The sequence below is a fragment of the Monodon monoceros genome, unplaced genomic scaffold (assembly GCF_005190385.1).
Source record: "Monodon monoceros isolate NGI ecotype Baffin Bay Population unplaced genomic scaffold, NGI_Narwhal_1 Super_Scaffold_16, whole genome shotgun sequence".
NCBI lineage: Eukaryota > Metazoa > Chordata > Mammalia > Artiodactyla > Monodontidae > Monodon > Monodon monoceros.
In genome coordinates, this window is record NW_021703772.1 from 61803629 (window position 1) to 61820606 (window position 16978).

At 41.1% G+C, this 16978-nt stretch overlaps 1 protein-coding gene across 1 annotated transcript in view; it reads right to left on the minus strand.

Annotated features, from left to right (window-relative positions):
• The window catches only part of MYO3B (myosin IIIB), a 474746-nt gene that overhangs the window by 221229 nt on the left and 236539 nt on the right, over nucleotides 1-16978 (minus strand). The window contains exon 11 of the mRNA XM_029225906.1: nucleotides 4257-4412. Within this exon, the coding sequence (XP_029081739.1) occupies nucleotides 4257-4412 (156 nt within the window). The remainder of the gene's footprint in view (nucleotides 1-4256; nucleotides 4413-16978) is intronic.

The following is a 16978-nucleotide window of genomic DNA, read 5'->3' on the forward strand; positions in this document are numbered from 1 at the left end:
AGAATTGGTAGAGATGATAGATGGAAAAGGTGATGGTGTTGATGGTACAATTTTTCAGAGGTTCTAATGCCAAATGCTCTCCTGAATGCTCTACATGCATTATCTTAAACACTGATTAACTTCACTACAATGTAATGCTATTCAGTTAAGTTCCACCTGGGTTTTCTGTGCTATTGAGCAATCGTTATGTCCACCTTTAATGAACCCTTTATCATATTCCTCATAGCGGCTATTTCAAAGATTTAACACTTCCCTGGAGTCCACAGCTCACTCCCAACTTTGAGACCATGTTGCTTACTTTTTTTTGGAAAGCTAAAGGCCACTCAACATGAGTTTCCTCATAGTATCTCCTCTGCCTCTTGCCCCCCACCCCTCAAATTTTCTGGATATCTTCATCTAACCTTTCTGTGTCTTTCCCAACCTAGAGGTTCTTTCTAAGTTCAATCTTCCTCTTAGGTGCTTGATCTCCCTCCCTCTTGCTTCCTCTGTTACCTTCTATTTTCAATGTCTCCCTCTATATAAGATCCTCCCCTTCACCTATCCAAGTTCTTCCCCATCCTTTAAGAACCTGCATTCTTCTCTGCAACCCCCTGAAAATACCAACTGCTTTCGCCCCTGGAGAAAGTACTGAAGAGGACAGAACATTCCCTGCCTTTACAGGAACAGTAAAACAGTAAAAGCACAGTAAAAAAAAATCTCCCCCTGTAGGCTGTAGTTCTCATTTCTCTGCATTAGCTCTCAAAACTAAACAAGTCTCTGCAGCTGGGGGTCCCAGGACTGTTTGGACCACTGAAGAACACTTCTTTGGGCAGAAAGCTGGAAGCTTTGTGTAATATCTGGAAGTACATGGCATTGCATAGGCTATGCATGGCATTTGATAGGATATGAAGAGGAAGCAAAGTAAGTCTTTTTACAGGTCTCTGTCTCTGAGTGTCTTGCAATTTCTGTTTGATTACAGTATGAACCAGGGTAGGGAGGCAGCCAATTCAGGTAGACCCTGTGATGCTTCTCTCTTTCCCTAATCTCTCTCATCCAATTCACCACTAAGTCTTTGACAATACCATTACCTTAATACCTTCTGTTATTTACAATTGCCACAATCTGCTCTCACTAGCCTCCCTAGCTCCAGCCTTGCCCAGCTCCATTTCATTCTCCACACTGCAATCAGAACCATCTTCCTAAAGCACATCTCTGCTTGAAATCCTTCTGTGGCTCCCAAGTGTCTAAGGAACAAATCCAAGCTCCTTAGCCCACCATGCCCTGGCCCCTTCCTGCCTTGTTTCTCCTTCCCCACGTCCCATGCCAAGCTCCAGCAATGCCAACTAATTGTTCACCAAATCCCCTAAGCTGTCTCCAGCCTCTGTGCCTTTACCCTTTGCTCATTCTTTCCTCCACGTGGAATAACCCCCCCTTCCCCAACTATCTTCTATTCGTTCTTCAGGACAGTTCAAGGATCACCTTCCCACCAGTTTCCAGGGTCTACCCTTCCCAGGTATTCTGGGAGGTACTCCGGGCAACCCTCTATCCAGGTACTTTTCATGCTGAGCTCTTCTCATCTGATTCTTGTCTGTTTCACACACTGGACTATTAGCTCTTTATCAGGAACTGTATCTGATTTCCTCTGTTCGGCAGAGGGCTTGACACATACACACAAATAAATATTTCTGGAATGAATAAATGAATAAATTAGATTTTAAATAAGAGACAGAAATTTATATTTTTAACATTTAGTATCTCAGTACTGTTTATTTTCATGATGTTGTTTGGTAATAGAGATGAATTTGCACAGATTAAGGCCGAAAGAAACGGAGGACTGAATTAAACAGACCACAACATATACAACTTCTACAACTACTGCTACCATTGACTGAGGTTTAACTCTGTTATCAACATTAAGTTTTTTTGTTTTTTGTTTTTGCGGTACGCGGGCCTCTCACTGTTGTGGCCTCTCCCGTTGCGGAGCACAGGCTCCAGATGCGCAGGCTCAGAGGCCATGGCTCACGGGCCCAGCCACTCCGCGGCATGTGGGATCTTCCCGGACCGGGGCACAAACCCGTGTCCCCTGCATCAGCAGGCAGACTCTCAACCACTGTGCTACCAGGGAAGCCCAACATTAAGTATTTTTTAATGTATTGAGTCAACCCTCAAAATAATCTCCATCTTATAGATGAAGAAATTTTGGAACAGAAAAATTTAATAACTTGTCCATAAGTGGTTGAGCTGGGATTCAAACCTGGCAGAGTCAGGGTTTTTTTAACCACTGCATTGTACCACTTGCTGTGTGACCATAACTGTGCAGAAAAATGTAAATTGGGTATTCGCCTCACTCATCTATGAGCTCACTTCAATAATTCTTTGTTTTTTCCACCTTAACTTGGAAACTCACAACTTTATAAATATATTGAATTACCAGCATCAAATGATATTTGAGAATTTTTCCAGATGGGCTTAAAAAAAACACCCATGTAGCCAACTCCCTGCCACTTGCTAAGAGGAAGTAATAGTGTAGGACAGGTGGTAAGATGTGTTAATTTCATGCAGCGTGTTTCCTTTAGAATTTTCCTTTCTCCTAAAGAAGTGGCTGGTTAAAGTTTTGATACCTATTTGTGAGGTTGTATTTTTTAGTGACTTTTTCAAAGAAACACAAACTTCTGAGTGAAACTGAAGATTACAAAGACCCTGAGAGAAGGGTCTTTGACCCTATGAGGCCTTCGACATCAAAGGAGTTAACAAAGATAAAGAGAAATTAGAGAGAGGGGGTGAGAGAGCCTGGAGTCCTGGCTTTCTATGGTAAAGGGAGAAAAGTGTTTAAAAAGAGGACACACATCTGGACAGGAAAATTCAGGCAAAAGTGAAAAGCTGAATAACTTTGCGACTAAGTTTCAGAAATTGTTCTGCAGCAAATCAGAAGAAACAAGAAGATACCTGATTCAACGGAGAGCATTTAAATTCTGAGTTTGTTTTTTTTGCTTGGTTTGTACTTTATTTCATCTTCATTTTTGGTGGCAGTGCTGTGTGTGTGTGTGTGTGTGTGTGTGTGTGTGTGTGTGGTAGAGGGGTGGTGGCTGGTGGATAGGAACAAAAGCAGAGGAAGAAAAGAAGATTTCAGTTCCCTGGGGCTTAAACACAAATTCTACTGCTTCAAAAGGCACCAAGTTACAAGAATTTCCCTGCGTTTCTCTACCCCACGGGCAAGCCATAGAAAGAGAAATTGCAGTGGAAAAGGGAAAAGAGTAGGAAAAAATTTGTTTCGAGCTATCAAAAAGGGAACCTGGGTTGGGGGTGGGGGGATCAGCAAGATATAGTCACCTTGAAACTATGCCTCTAGCTCCTAGAGTTCTGATGCTTTTTGATTTGTAAACAGTTTTCTGCAGAATACATGAATATTTCCAGAACTTGTGACTTGTGATATTTTAGTTTCTTCACCTCCAGTCCTTTGAATGTTCTTTTAGTAATAATGGATTAGAGCTTATCTGCATCCTGGCCAGTTTTGTAAAACCAAATAATTGCTTAGCTGCGGAAGCAGCTTTATTTGCATGTAGTTTTTTTTTAAAGAGAAATTCTGCCACCCTCTGGACAGAAACCAAAGATCTATTTCTTAGAGACCACCACAGAATACTGTTTTAAGCAACTGCCCTTGAAAATAAACATTTATTTTTTTAATCTACCCTATAAAAATAGGAGAGGGGGGAAATGACAGTTGCTTTAGATAGCATAGATGATATCTGGGGGAAAAATCATTTAAAAATTCTAAATTGCCTCCAAGGAATTTTTAACTAAAGAAAATGGGTCAGAGCACTTTAGAGAAAAAGCCTCCAGTGTTTAACTTGTAATCTTTCCAAAACCACCTTATACTTATACTCTCTAGCCTGCAATAGCCAAGTAAAGATTTCTCACACGATCTCAGCCATGGCTGCTTTCATCCAGTTTTCTTTATTGGTGGAATTTTAAAAAATCTACATGTATATTAAATATAAATATATACGCATTGGTTTTTAACTAGAACATGAGGGTGGAGTGAGATTTCAGCCACAGTTGAGAGAAATTAGCCATAAGAGCACAAATGGGCAGCTTGTTTCTGAAGCTCTCCTGCTCTCATCCACCGGGCCTGGAGTACTTAATGTCATGTAAATGAAACTTAAAAATGCACGGATGTGATTACCAGTAATAATGCTGGGCAAATCAAAGCACATGACATGCCGTTTTCTTTCATAAATAATCAGAGAGAGGAAGCAGGAAGACGCCGAGGACCATACCTGGTTTTAACAACAGGATTTAGATGCTTCTGGTCTTGAAGGACCTTGGCCAGCCGTTTTTGCAGAAACAAAACCTTCCCGTGGACTCCCTTAATAAATGGGTGGTCGAGGAGATGTGTGACGGAAGGCCGCTTTTCAAAATCCTTAATAAGACACCTGTTCACAAAAATCAACAAACAACTGAAGTACAATCTTAGAAACCTGGCTCCCCTGTAAATATGGGAGAGAGGAGGAGAAAAAGCTCGTTTATAAAACCTGATCACTAACCTTAACATAGCTCTTTCTTTATTCATAGTTACGAGAACAGAAAAAAACATTCTCTACTAGTTGAACTGATCAAAACATCAGAAATCTATTAGTTTGCTTTAAATATATATTGAAAACACAATCAATTTAATTTGAAATATTCAAAACACTGAAAAACAGACTGGCCAGACTGAATTTTCTGTCTGAATTTTCATCACAGAAAAATGTTTACAATGGAGCCAAGTTGATTAGTCTATATACTTTATTTTAGAAGTATATGAAATGTCCACTATTTGGTGGTGGGGAAAATGCATTTAGGAGTTTGCAAGGACAGAAACGAATCATAAAGAAACTTTCACAGAGAAAATTCAACCCCTTGATTTCTAATATCTTCTGAAGAAGCAGAAAAACCTCAGAACAGGAAGTGGCTAGAATACAGTTCCGATGAATTGGAATGGAATTATTCAAACAGGGAACAAAAAGTCCATACAAAATGGTAAAAATTGGGTTGCATTTAAACTCCTCTGTGGTTAATTGGTTAAAACCGCACCGGTATAACCACTTTCTGTTTCAGGTTCAATGCCCTTTTCAAAGAAAACAATGATTCAGTACATTTTGCTGTGTGATGTATATTATTAAAGATGATTTTGACACAGGAAATCTCTACTGAAATTGAATCTGATGAATACCCCTCCAATTACCATTGCATTTCCATTCTGAGTAGCTGCCCTTGACAGGAGGAAGAAATTTCAACATCCGCCCTTTTAAGTTATCAGCTTTTATTTAGCTCATGTTGGAAGGCTTAGGATAAATACTAGATGCCATTCTGCCCACTCCATGAAATAAATGTTTCCAGTTTTCCCAATAGTGACATGCCAGCAACATGTAAAACACAACATATTTAAAATGATGAAATGCACTGACAAATGGTAAAATGTTCAGCCTCACCCTGAGCATCCTTTCAAAACATGTAAGCAGAGTTCCTAGAACAATCCTCAACTGTTGGTTTTACAAAAAGGCCTTAATCTTTGCATTTCAAACCACTTTCGCATCCCTCGACTTCTAGTCCTGAAAGATATTCAGTAAATTTCCCAATCATCCCATTTTGGAATTGATTCAGGGATTTCCTATCTATTGGAACTGGAGCTTTCAGCTAGAAAAGCCAAAAGAACCTAGATTATCTCCATTCTGCTGCCTGCACGACTATAAATACCACCTCTGTCTCGCTATGGGGAGAAATCAATCATTTGACTTTTATGGGTCCAGGGGCCTTTTGTATAATCTATTATATTTCCTACTAAAAATAAAAAAATCAGTGCACATCCTTTAAAAAAATACTCCGTTCATGTTTTTACATCAGCAATGTTCCCTAGATTCCATGTATATTAATCCGTATATAATTATGTGACTACCAAAGGAAAATAAATGCTAACGTTTCCCTAAGCACCAGGAAAAAAGGAACCTCTTGATAGTTTATATGGTCAGTAATACAGGTGTATGCCTCATCCTCCTAGCTTGAGAGATGGTGTATAAAAACTCCCCAAATAAAGTCTGTGTCCTCTGAGAATTCCTACTGAAGATGCACATGGTGGCTTTGCACATACCCCCACCCCCCCAGAGGGCATGGGTAGGACAGGAGACCAGGAACTGCTGGGACCCCCAGCTAAGCCTGTCCAGGGATCTGGTGCAGGTCACATTACATCTGTCTCTCATCACCAAATAGACATACTTCCAGTACCCAAGTATATCCCCAAACACAGGGAGACTGATTTCTTAATTGGTTTCCCCACCTTTTTTTTTTTTTTTTGCTTTCTGGGCAAGTCTCAACTGCTTGTTGACTAGTGCCAAAACTTCAGATGAGTAAACTCAAGGGGGCTGAAAGTGGGAGGTGTAACAATTAATAGGAAATTCAGAGCAGGTGAATGGGAAAGTGAGCAGGCGCTGCCTCTACCTTCTCCCTCAGGATAGGTGCCTTGGAACAGTACTTCCGGTAATTAAAGCTCCTTAGATAGGGTTTGAGAGAAGCCAGGAAACCCATACTCCAGTCTTATGAAAACAGGTGTTTGCTAGATTCTGGGGGTGCAATTAAAGGTGCTATATCTTGTTTCATAATTTTAGCATCCAGTGGGAGAGCAAGGTTGCAAACAAGGTTGCAAGTTCATTTGGTATTTTGGAAGGGATCTCTCTCTAGAAGGAGAGAGTAAGGAGTAAGAGAAATGAGGATTAAATAATGAAGTGAGATAATCAGACAAGGGAGAAACAACAATGAATCTGTTGTCTCCTGGAGATCCAAAAAATAAAGATGGTAGGTGTTTTACTCTCTGAAGGAATGATCAAGAGGATTTATTTGCTAGTTCTCTCAGTAAGGCCCAAGTGGGCTGAATGTCATACCAGCGGATCAGCAAAACTGAAACCGAGTGTATATGGGAAGAATGCTAAGCAGAGCTGTGACATATCCAACTGCATTGGCGGATTTTTAGGAGAAGGGCAGGAAGACCTTGAGGGTAGAGCCTTATTCTAAAACACTCTTGCATACTTTTTTCTCATGGGGAGCAAAGAGCCAGAATGAAATGGACTTATTATTTTACTAATAAATAGAGGAAAGTTCTATGTTAGGAGCAGATATGGTGAAAGTCAAGCATTACTAGATACCAGGTCATTGGAATCATATCATTTCATTTGTTCAGCAAACATTTATTGCACAGCTGGAATTAGTCAAAATAGATGAATTCATAAAAAATTATGACTATTTTCCTCAAAGATCGACAATCTTATTATAAAGATGGAAGGACAAGAGAAACACAGGAAACAGCAGAAGCCAGTGTTTGCTTTCATATTTAGAATAAGAAATAGTCACACGAAAGCATAAGGTTTTGGAGCTAGGGGACCAAGATTTTCTATTCTAACCCTTCTTTTACGAGGTGAGGAAGTTGAGGTCAAGTCCTGATAGTGATGAGGTCAATTCCCTGGCTCCCATGAGAGAACCCTCCTACTCTGCAATGTGTTGTTAAAATGGCACAGGTACAACGTGCAAAACAATACTAGGCAGCAGTGGGTGAGGGGCAGCCAGAGAAGGCTTAATGGAAAGAGGATTGAGCTGAGCTTGGAAGGAATTTTTGGAACTAAATTGAACTCAATATGTGGAGAAGATGTAGAAGGCATTTCAAGGTTGGGAAACTAGATCAGCAATGAAAGAAGCCAGCCTAGGCAAGCTGTGTAGCCGGGCACTCAGGAGGTCACCAGAACGTTGACCTTCACCTCCTAAGCTGCCTCCTTTGAACATCTAAGAACAACCCTTTGCTTTAGTCCTTTTACCAACTTTAACTAGGGTATATCCTTTATTGCTTAAGATGTTGCAGTTTTGTGCCCCAAACTCATACTGTTATGTTTTCAGCTTGCCATTTCTGTCTTATTCTCCTTTCAGGCAGGGATTTAGCGGATTAAGATAGAATTGACAGCCGGGATCGGTAAGAACTCCGGACAGCCTCCATGTCCTTTTATAAGCATGATTAAATCCTCTAACTTGATTTGGAGAACAAACATGGAAAATTAAGGAAGTTATAATATACTTATTCATTTTCAGATTGCTTATTAAACCAGGAATTGCAAATTCCAGATGCAGAATATTTTCCCCCAGCAGGGGATTGAGCCGTTTTTACAAGAAAATGCATAAAACGTTGACCTCTGTATGGGAAAATGGGGGCCAGCCAGTGTGAGGTAAGTTGGGTGAAACACTAGACACATGAGACATTCCACTGAAAAACGAAACTAGTCTTCCGGTCAAAAAGGTTTGGGAAACATTGGTGATTCTCTAAACCAAGTAAATCTGGAGTTTCATAGTGCGTGTGAGCATATTAAATGTTCTTAGAAGTATGGAGGTAAAGAAAACAGCTTAATTTTGTTTAAATCCATGTTTCCAAACTTACTCGGCCACAGGTCCTTTTTTGTATCACCAGAACCAGGGCCCTGCAAATGACATCCTTGGAAGCTCTGTTGTGAGAAATCAGTACTAGGCTCTTGAAATTGGCAGCTAAGTCTTTATCTCAGCTGATTGAGGGGAGACACTCAGAGCCCCTAATTGTCACCAGCATGTTTGAGACACCTGTAGGCTGCAGTTTCTGCAGAAGACTGTCTTGAATTGGGGAAATACATTCACCAAGCTCAGTTCTTCCCAGAATCTTTTACTCTGGGAAAAAGAAATTGAACAAGGACTAAATTTAGGGAATGTTGCTTTTTTCCCAAAATCATAAGTAATTCTTTCAGTCCCAGACTTTTTAAAAGTCATTTTTTAAAATGTGGATTTAGGTGTGGTTATCTCTGTGCTAAGATACAGAACAAAAGAATAAAAAAATTAAAACTACCATGAGATGTATTACCTGGATTTACAAGGCCATGGAAGGTGGTTTGAATATGACAGAAAAGTCCACGAGAAGAAAAAGGAAGCAAATTTCAGCCCTGAAGGAAATTTAATCCATTACCTAATTTGAAATTCTAGTACCTTCCATCATGCATTCTTGGCTGAAGATTAATTCTCAGAATTCATTAGTGTCACCACATTAAACACAGGTTGCTGCAGCCATTTGCTGGGATCTCCCAGCCTGGCCTCTGCCAGAAACAGGCAAAAAGGAGGCATTTCTATTTTTTAAATTAATTAATTAATTTATTTATTTTTGGCTGCGTTGGGTCTTCATTGCTGTGCGTGGGCTTTCTCTATGTGCGGCAAGCGGGGGCTAATCTGTTGCGGTGCATGGGCTTCTCACTGCAGTGGCTTCTCTTGTTGCGAAGCATGGGCTCTGGGCGCATGGGCTCAGTAGTTGTGGCTCGCAGTCTCAGTAGTTGTGGCTAACGGGCTTAGCTGCTCTGTGGCATGCGGGATCTTCCCAGACCAGGGCTCGAACCCGTGTCCCCTGCATTGGCAGGCGGATTCTTAACCACTGCGCCACCAGGGAAGTCCAGGAGGCATTTCTTAACAAGAAACAAGGTCGGGCTCCTGCGTTGGGCTCTGGAGCTGGCAGTGCTTGTGCTCCTTCCGTTTGCTCCCAAAGGATCATGCTGTCGAGACACGGCTACCTTGCCACTGTAAACTGCCATATCATAACCAAAGAATCGGACGCCTGCAAGGGGGAGCTGTTTATCAAGAGTCACGAACGGATGCTTACTGATGACTAAACTACACTTGATAAAGAGAAGCTGATCAAGTCAAAAACTAAAAATACTGGTGAACCTGGTGAGAAAAGCAGGAGGGTGAGCAATCTTATTCCACACATTGGGGCAAAACTAGATGAAAACTTGAAATTTATGTCTCTTCTCATTTCTTTTTTAATATTCTGTCTTTTATACTTACTGCTGTTTTATTTGGGTTTGCTGCTTAGATTGTTAAGTGTTCCCATTGGCACCAAATATCTAAACGTTTCTGATTTGAGCAAGCATTTCCCTGCCCTGTGATGCACTGCACCTGCAGTTCCTATCATCAGCAGACAGAAGCCTGAGTGACAAAGAGGCCTCTTCATTAAGAGGAGAAATCCTGCAGAGGGTACACTAATTACAGGTTAACTATCAGAGCCCATGGTGCTCTGTCTTGGAAGGAAATTTCCATTTTGGAAGACAGGACTATGACAAAAGCAGGCATTTTCTCAAGATGACTAATGCCTCAAAAGAAGGCAGGCTGAGATACTTGACATTGCATATGTTATTTCGGCAAAACCAAACCTTCCCGTTTCAGTTTTCATGAAGTTTGCAAATATTGCACATGGTGGCGTTTTAAAGTCTCACTGGTGAGAACTGAAACTGTACACTAACTTCACACGTAGTGTGGGGAAGTGGGGTCCTAACCTGAAACAGAGAAGTGAGGACCAGAAGCATATCAATCAGAGAAAAAGTCAGGATTCACTGAAAGAAAAAAGTCCTCAGAGGGTAGGATGGAGGGTTTTAGAACAGGAAGCTCAGTTCTTTTTATGAGGTGGGTAATGGGAGCAGATCCTGTGTGGCAAAGTGGGAGGGACGCTACAGGGCAGCAGGACCACAGGGCAGCTGCCATCTTGCCTGAGGTCACTAGGGTGAGGAGAAGGCAGGTGCAGGGTTAGAAAGATCAGCTAGTCAGCCCTACCTTTAGACAAAGCCATCAGCACTGAAGGTCCAGAGTGAGCTCAAGGGAACACAGGAAGGAAACCGAAGTGGAAGAACATGGCATTTCCAGAAGCATGAGGCTGGGGAGAGAGAAGAGCCAACTTCTGTCACCCAGAGAAGACTCTCAGAAGGTGAAGAAGACGACTGGAGGAAAAGTGTAGGGTGGTCTCAAGCCGAAAGATAAACTCTAAGAACAGGTAGGACAGACTCTCCCTCCAGAGTTAAGGAATGTGCACCATGGTAGCTGGAGAGAGTCTCAGTGCAAAAGGAGGGTCCAGGACTGGAGGGCAGTCCTAGGGCAGAGAGCCACCACACGTAACCCAGAATGACCCAGGGTCGTGGCCTGCATGACACCTGCGAACACAACTACCTCTTCATGTTACCTTTACGTCTTTGATCCCGTGACCAATAGTAAATAATTAGAAAAGTCCAGACTAACTCATTGTATTCTTAGGGAAGGAGATATGGTAACAGAAATTCTAGATCCTCAAGCGTGGCTCGTCTGGCGGACAACCTCTGGGCCACGGCCAGGAGGGGCCGAGGGAAGAAGAGTTTACTATACCAAGGAAAGAGGAGTAAAAATGCCAAGCAAGGAGGCAAAGTGAGGAGAAGGGTCAAGAGGAACCAGGCCAGAACTTAGGAACAAGACAAGATGGGGCTCAGGGGACACAGAAGCTGTTCAAGGAGAAGCCAGTGGAGGGCATGGTGGCAGAGGTGCAGTCTTATTATTGTTGTACTGCCACTTCCCTCTTCGGTTTCAGCTGTGCTTTCCAAGTTGCAAAGGCTGGGGATGAGCACACCCTCCACTGGACATGCTGTAGCCAAGAAAGATCCTGCTGTTCATGTCTTAGGACTAAGGCTGTCTTAAGGGCTGTAACCAGTGGCCCCAAGTCACCACCTTCTCACTCCTCTTTGTTTTCGTTGTTTCTTTCTTCCTTATTTGGGAAAAGTATCAATACTTTGCAATTAAACATGTTTCTCCAGGCCACTCTAGCCACGCAGTTCAGTCAGGGTGCTGAAAAAAAATGAGCCATCACTTCATTGCACAGCCCCAGCAACTAGTTTACTGGACAATTAAATCTGCGTTCAAATCCCACCCTCTGGTTCAAAGAGCGGGGAAGGCATGGCCCCTGGGAGATGGGAATACTGTGATGGCTCCATCTCTCAGGCTGCAGTGCTATCGCTTCCCAAGGATCTGGGTATTAGCTGTTGCTGCCTTTTGGGGCTTCTGCACAGGGCTGAGGTTGGCCACAGGTCAGCCCTAGACTCGGCCAGGAAACCAGAGGTGGGCCCTGTCTTCTGTTAGAGGTCTTGGCTTCAGGTGGAAATTAAGGAAATATTTGCTTGAAGCAGCCCAGGTAAGATGAGGAGCAGAGGGAAGTGATGGCTGAACTCAGAAGGAAATGGGTATATAAAATGTGGGTGAGTCAGGGCAAAATAACCTAAATGTTGGCAAGTCCAGTTTTTTTTGTTGTTTTTTTTTTTGTGGTACGCGGGCCTCTCACTGTTGTGGCCTCTCCCGTTGCGGAGCACAGGCTCCGGACACACAGGCTCAGCGGCCACGGCTCACGGGCGCAGCTGCTCTGCGGCATGTGGGATCTTCCCAGACCGGGGCACGAACCCGTGTCCCCTGCATCAGCAGGCGGACTCTCAACCACTGCGCCACCAGGGAAGCCCCAGATTTTAAAGATATTAATCTTTATGTTAATTATTAATTGATACAATATAGATTCATGTAACATATATAATGTATATTATATTTAAATTATTATTAATCTCAAATATTTAAAACAGTCTGACTTATTTAAAAACAGTATACTTAATCACTATTATTCACCCAAGCATGACACACGTACTCACTCATTTTAAAAAATGTTTGGTGCCTATCATTGGGGCAGTAATATATAAAGGTTAAAACTCAGGGGTTAGGGTCAAACCTAACTCTACTTCTTATAGGTATGTGATGATATGCAAGTTAATTTAATTCTCTGGGCCACAGTTTCTTCTTCTATAAAATGGTAATAATGTCACTGTCTGCAGTAAATGAGATAATCCATGTACAGTATCTGGTACATAGTAAGCACTCAATAAATGACAGCTATATGGGCCAACCACTGTACTAGATGGTGGGGTTACAGTCAGCGCATTGGAGGAAGACAGCCATAGCATACCCAATTCCAAGCAGGATGAGTGCTATAAAAAGAAATATTAATGTGCAAAGGGTCCTTGAGCCAGACTTGAATAACAGTGTGCCCATTAATTAGATACTTTTTCTCAATGTGATTCCCATGACTCAGTATAAAATTACTATTTGATAGATGTCCTGATCAGAAGTTTCAAAGTTCAGGGAGAATGGGGACTTCTAGGGTCTGACAACTTAGCAAAAGCAAAGAACTTTGGCATTTTCAAGTTCAGGCCTCTGGGCACTCCTGTTTTTGAATGTCTGGCTAATTTCTTTGATTCAAAAATCAGTTTCCATTTTGACAGACAGTTATGGTCTGCTTCTTAGTCCAGGCTTAAGTGCCAGGGAATATATGAATTCTAATCTTTCCCTTAATCCTACTTGCCATGCTGTCCAGAATTAAATCCATAATTCTCATTTGTATGCATTTTTTTCCCTACAAGGGGAAGCAATGGACAGTATCCAGCTAGTACCCAGTACCCTATGAGAAATGAACAACCAGTTCCATAGTGCATGACCATTACATGCTCAGGACTACTCCAGGACTGAGGTAGGGGATAGGAGAGTACAAAACAAACAAAAGATATATGCCTCCATAAAAAATTTATCTTCTGGGATAATACCAAACTTACACAAATGAAATATTTATAGACCCAGCTGGGATTCAATGCACTGGTTCATTCAAACACTTACTAGGTACTTACTGTGAATGGCACTGCATCAAGTGCTTGGAAGAAAAGATGCCTGGAGTGAGATGCTGGCTTTCATGGAATTTAGAAACAAGTAGTAGAATAGATATAAATAAAAATAATTCAAGGCTAAAAAGTGTAAGCACTAGAGTGGCTCAGGTGAAGTAAACAATCCTAGTTAGGAGAACAAGTGTTTCACATGAGAGATGACACTTGGGTCTTAAAGGATGAAAGGGATATTGACAGAAGTACAGGGGAGGAGCATTCTAAGCAGAGAGTACAGTAGGAATGGAAGCCCATTGGTAAAATGCATAGCTCATATGGGGAACACAGTGGAAGAGAATAATACAATTGTAATAGATGGGGTGAAAATGTGACCACAAACATCTTACTCAGAACCTAGAAAGCATGCCAGTGAGTTTGGGTTTTCTTTCTTAGTCACAGTGAAGTGGCGTTTTTGAGCAGGGAGATAACACGATTAGATCGTTACTCTAAAAAATGAACTGGGATCAGTCAGTCTCCTGGATCTCTGCCTGCAGGGTCTCTTGGAAACAAGAGTAAGCTGTGTGGCTGACAGGGTCTTGGTGCTCCGGCCAGGTATCAGGCCTGAGCCTTTGCGGTGGGAGAGCCAAGTCCAGAATATTTGACCACCAGAGACCTCCCGGCCAAGCAATATCAATGGGTGAGAGCTCTCCTAGAGATCTCTGTCTCTGCTGGGTGGACCCAGCTCCACCCAATGTCCAGCAAGCCCCAGGGCTAGATGTCCCATGCCAAACAACTAGCAAAACAGGAACACAACCCCATCCACTAGCAGAGAGGCTGCCTAAAATCATACTAAGTTCACAGACACCCCAAAACACACCACTGGACGTGGCCCTGCCCACCAGAAAGACAAGATCCACCCACCCACCAGAACACAGGCACCAGTCCCCTCCACCAGGAAGCCTACACAAGCCACTGAACTAACCTCACCCACTAAGGACAGATACCAAAAACAACAGGAACTACGAACCTGCAGCCTGAAAAAAGGAGATCCCAAACACAGTAAGTTAAACAAAATGAGAAGACAGAGAAATATGCAGCAGATGAAGAAGCAAGGTAAAAACCCACCAGACCAAACAAATGAAGAGGAAATAGGCAGTCTACCTGAAAAAGAATTCAGAATAACAATAGTAAACATGATCCAAAATCTTGGAAATAGAATGGAGAAAATACAAGAAACGTTTAACAAGGACCTAGAAGAACTACAGAGCAAACAATGATGAACAACACAATAAATGAAATTAAAAATTCTCTAGAAGGAATCAATAGCAGAATAACTGAGGCAAAAGAACAGACAAGTGACCTGGAAGATAAAATAATGGAAATAACTACTGCAGAGCAGAATAAAGAAAAAAGAATGAAAAGAATTGAGGACAGTCTCAGAGACCTCTGGGACAACATTAAAAACACAAACATTAGAATTATAGGGGTTCCAGAAGAAGAAGAGAAAAAGAAAGGGTCTGAGAAAATATATGAAGAGATTAGAGTTGAATACTTCCCTAACATGGGAAAGGAAATAGTCAATCAAGTCCAGGAAGCACAGAGAATCCCATAAAGGATAAATCCAAGGAGAAACACGCCAAGACACATACTAATCAAACTATCAAAAATTAAAAACAAAGAAAAAATATTAAAAGCAGCAAGAGAAAGCCAACAAATAACATACAGGGGAATCCCTATAAGATTAACAGCTGATCTTTCAGCAGAAACTCTGCAAGCCAGAAGGGACTGGCAGGACATATTTAAAGTGAAGAAAGGGGAAAACCTGCAAACAAGATTACTCTACCCAGCATGGATCTCATTCAGATTTGATGGAGAAATCAAAATCTTTACAGACAAACAAAAGCTAAGAGAATTCAGCACCACCAAACCAGCTTTAAAACAAATGCTAAAGGAACTTCTCTAGGCAGGAAACACAAGAGAAGGAAAAGACCTAAAATAACAAACCCAAAACAATTAAGAAAATGGTAATAGGCACATACATATCGATAACTACCTTAAATGTAAATGGATTAAATGCTCCAACAAAAAGACACAGACTGGCTGAATGGATACAAAAAGAACACCCATATATATGCTGTCTACAAGAGACCCACTTCAGACCTAGGGACACATACAGAAAGTGAAAGTGAGTGGATGGAAAAAGATATTCCATGCAAATGGAAATCAAATGAAAGTTGGAGGAGTAATTCTCATATCAGACAAAATAGACTTTAAAATAAAGACTATGACAAGAAACAAAGAAGGACACTATATAAGGATCAAGGGATCAATCCAACAAGAAGATATAACAATTGTAAATATTTATGCACCCAACATAGGAGCACCTCAATACATAAGGCAAATGCTAACAGCCATAAACGGGGAAATTGACAGTAACACAATCATAGTAGGGGACTTTAACACCCCACTGTCACCAATGGACAGATCATCCAAAATGAAAATAAATAAGGAAACACAACCTTTAAATGACACATCAGACAAGATGGACTTAATTAATATTTATAGGACATTCCATCCAAAAACAACAGAAAACACTTTCTTCTCAAGTGCTCATGGAACATTTTCCAGGATAGATTATATCTTGGGTCACAACTCAAGCCTTGGTAAATTTAAGAAAATTGAAATCGTATCAAGTATCTTTTCCAACAATGTTATGAGACTAGATATTAATTACAGGAAAAAAACTGTAAAAAATAAAAACACATGAAGGCTAAACAATACACTACTAAATAACCAAGAGATCACTGAAGAAATCAAAGAGTAAATCAAAAAATACCTAGAAACAAATGACAATGAAAGCACAATGACCGAAAACCTAAGGGATGCAGCAAAAGCAGTTCTAAGTGGGAAGTTTACAGCAATACAATCCTACCTCAAGAAACAAGAAAAATCTCAAATAAACAATCTAACCTTAAACCTAAAGAAACTAGAGAAAGAAGAACAAACAAAATCCAAAGTTAGTAGAAGTAAAGAAATCATAAAGATCAGAGCGAAAACAAATGAAAAAGAAACAAAGGAAACAATAGCAAAGATCAATAAAACTAAAACCTGGTTCCTTGAGATTATAAACAAAATTGATAAGCCATTAGCCAGACTCATCAAGAAAAAAAGGGAGAAGACTCAAATCAACAGAATCAGAAATGAAAAAGAAAAAGTAATAACTGACACTGCAAAAATACAAAAGAGCATGAGAGATTACTACAAGCAACTCTATGCCAATAAAATGGACAACCTGGAAGAAATGGACAAATTTGTAGGAAGGTATAATCTTCCAAGACTGAACCAGGAAGAAACAGAAAATATGAACAGCCCAGCCACAAGTAATGAAATTGAAACTGTGATTAAAAATCTTCCAACAAACAAAAGCCCAGGACCAGATGCCTTCACAGGTGAATTCTATCACACATTTAGAGAAGAACTAACACCTATCCTTC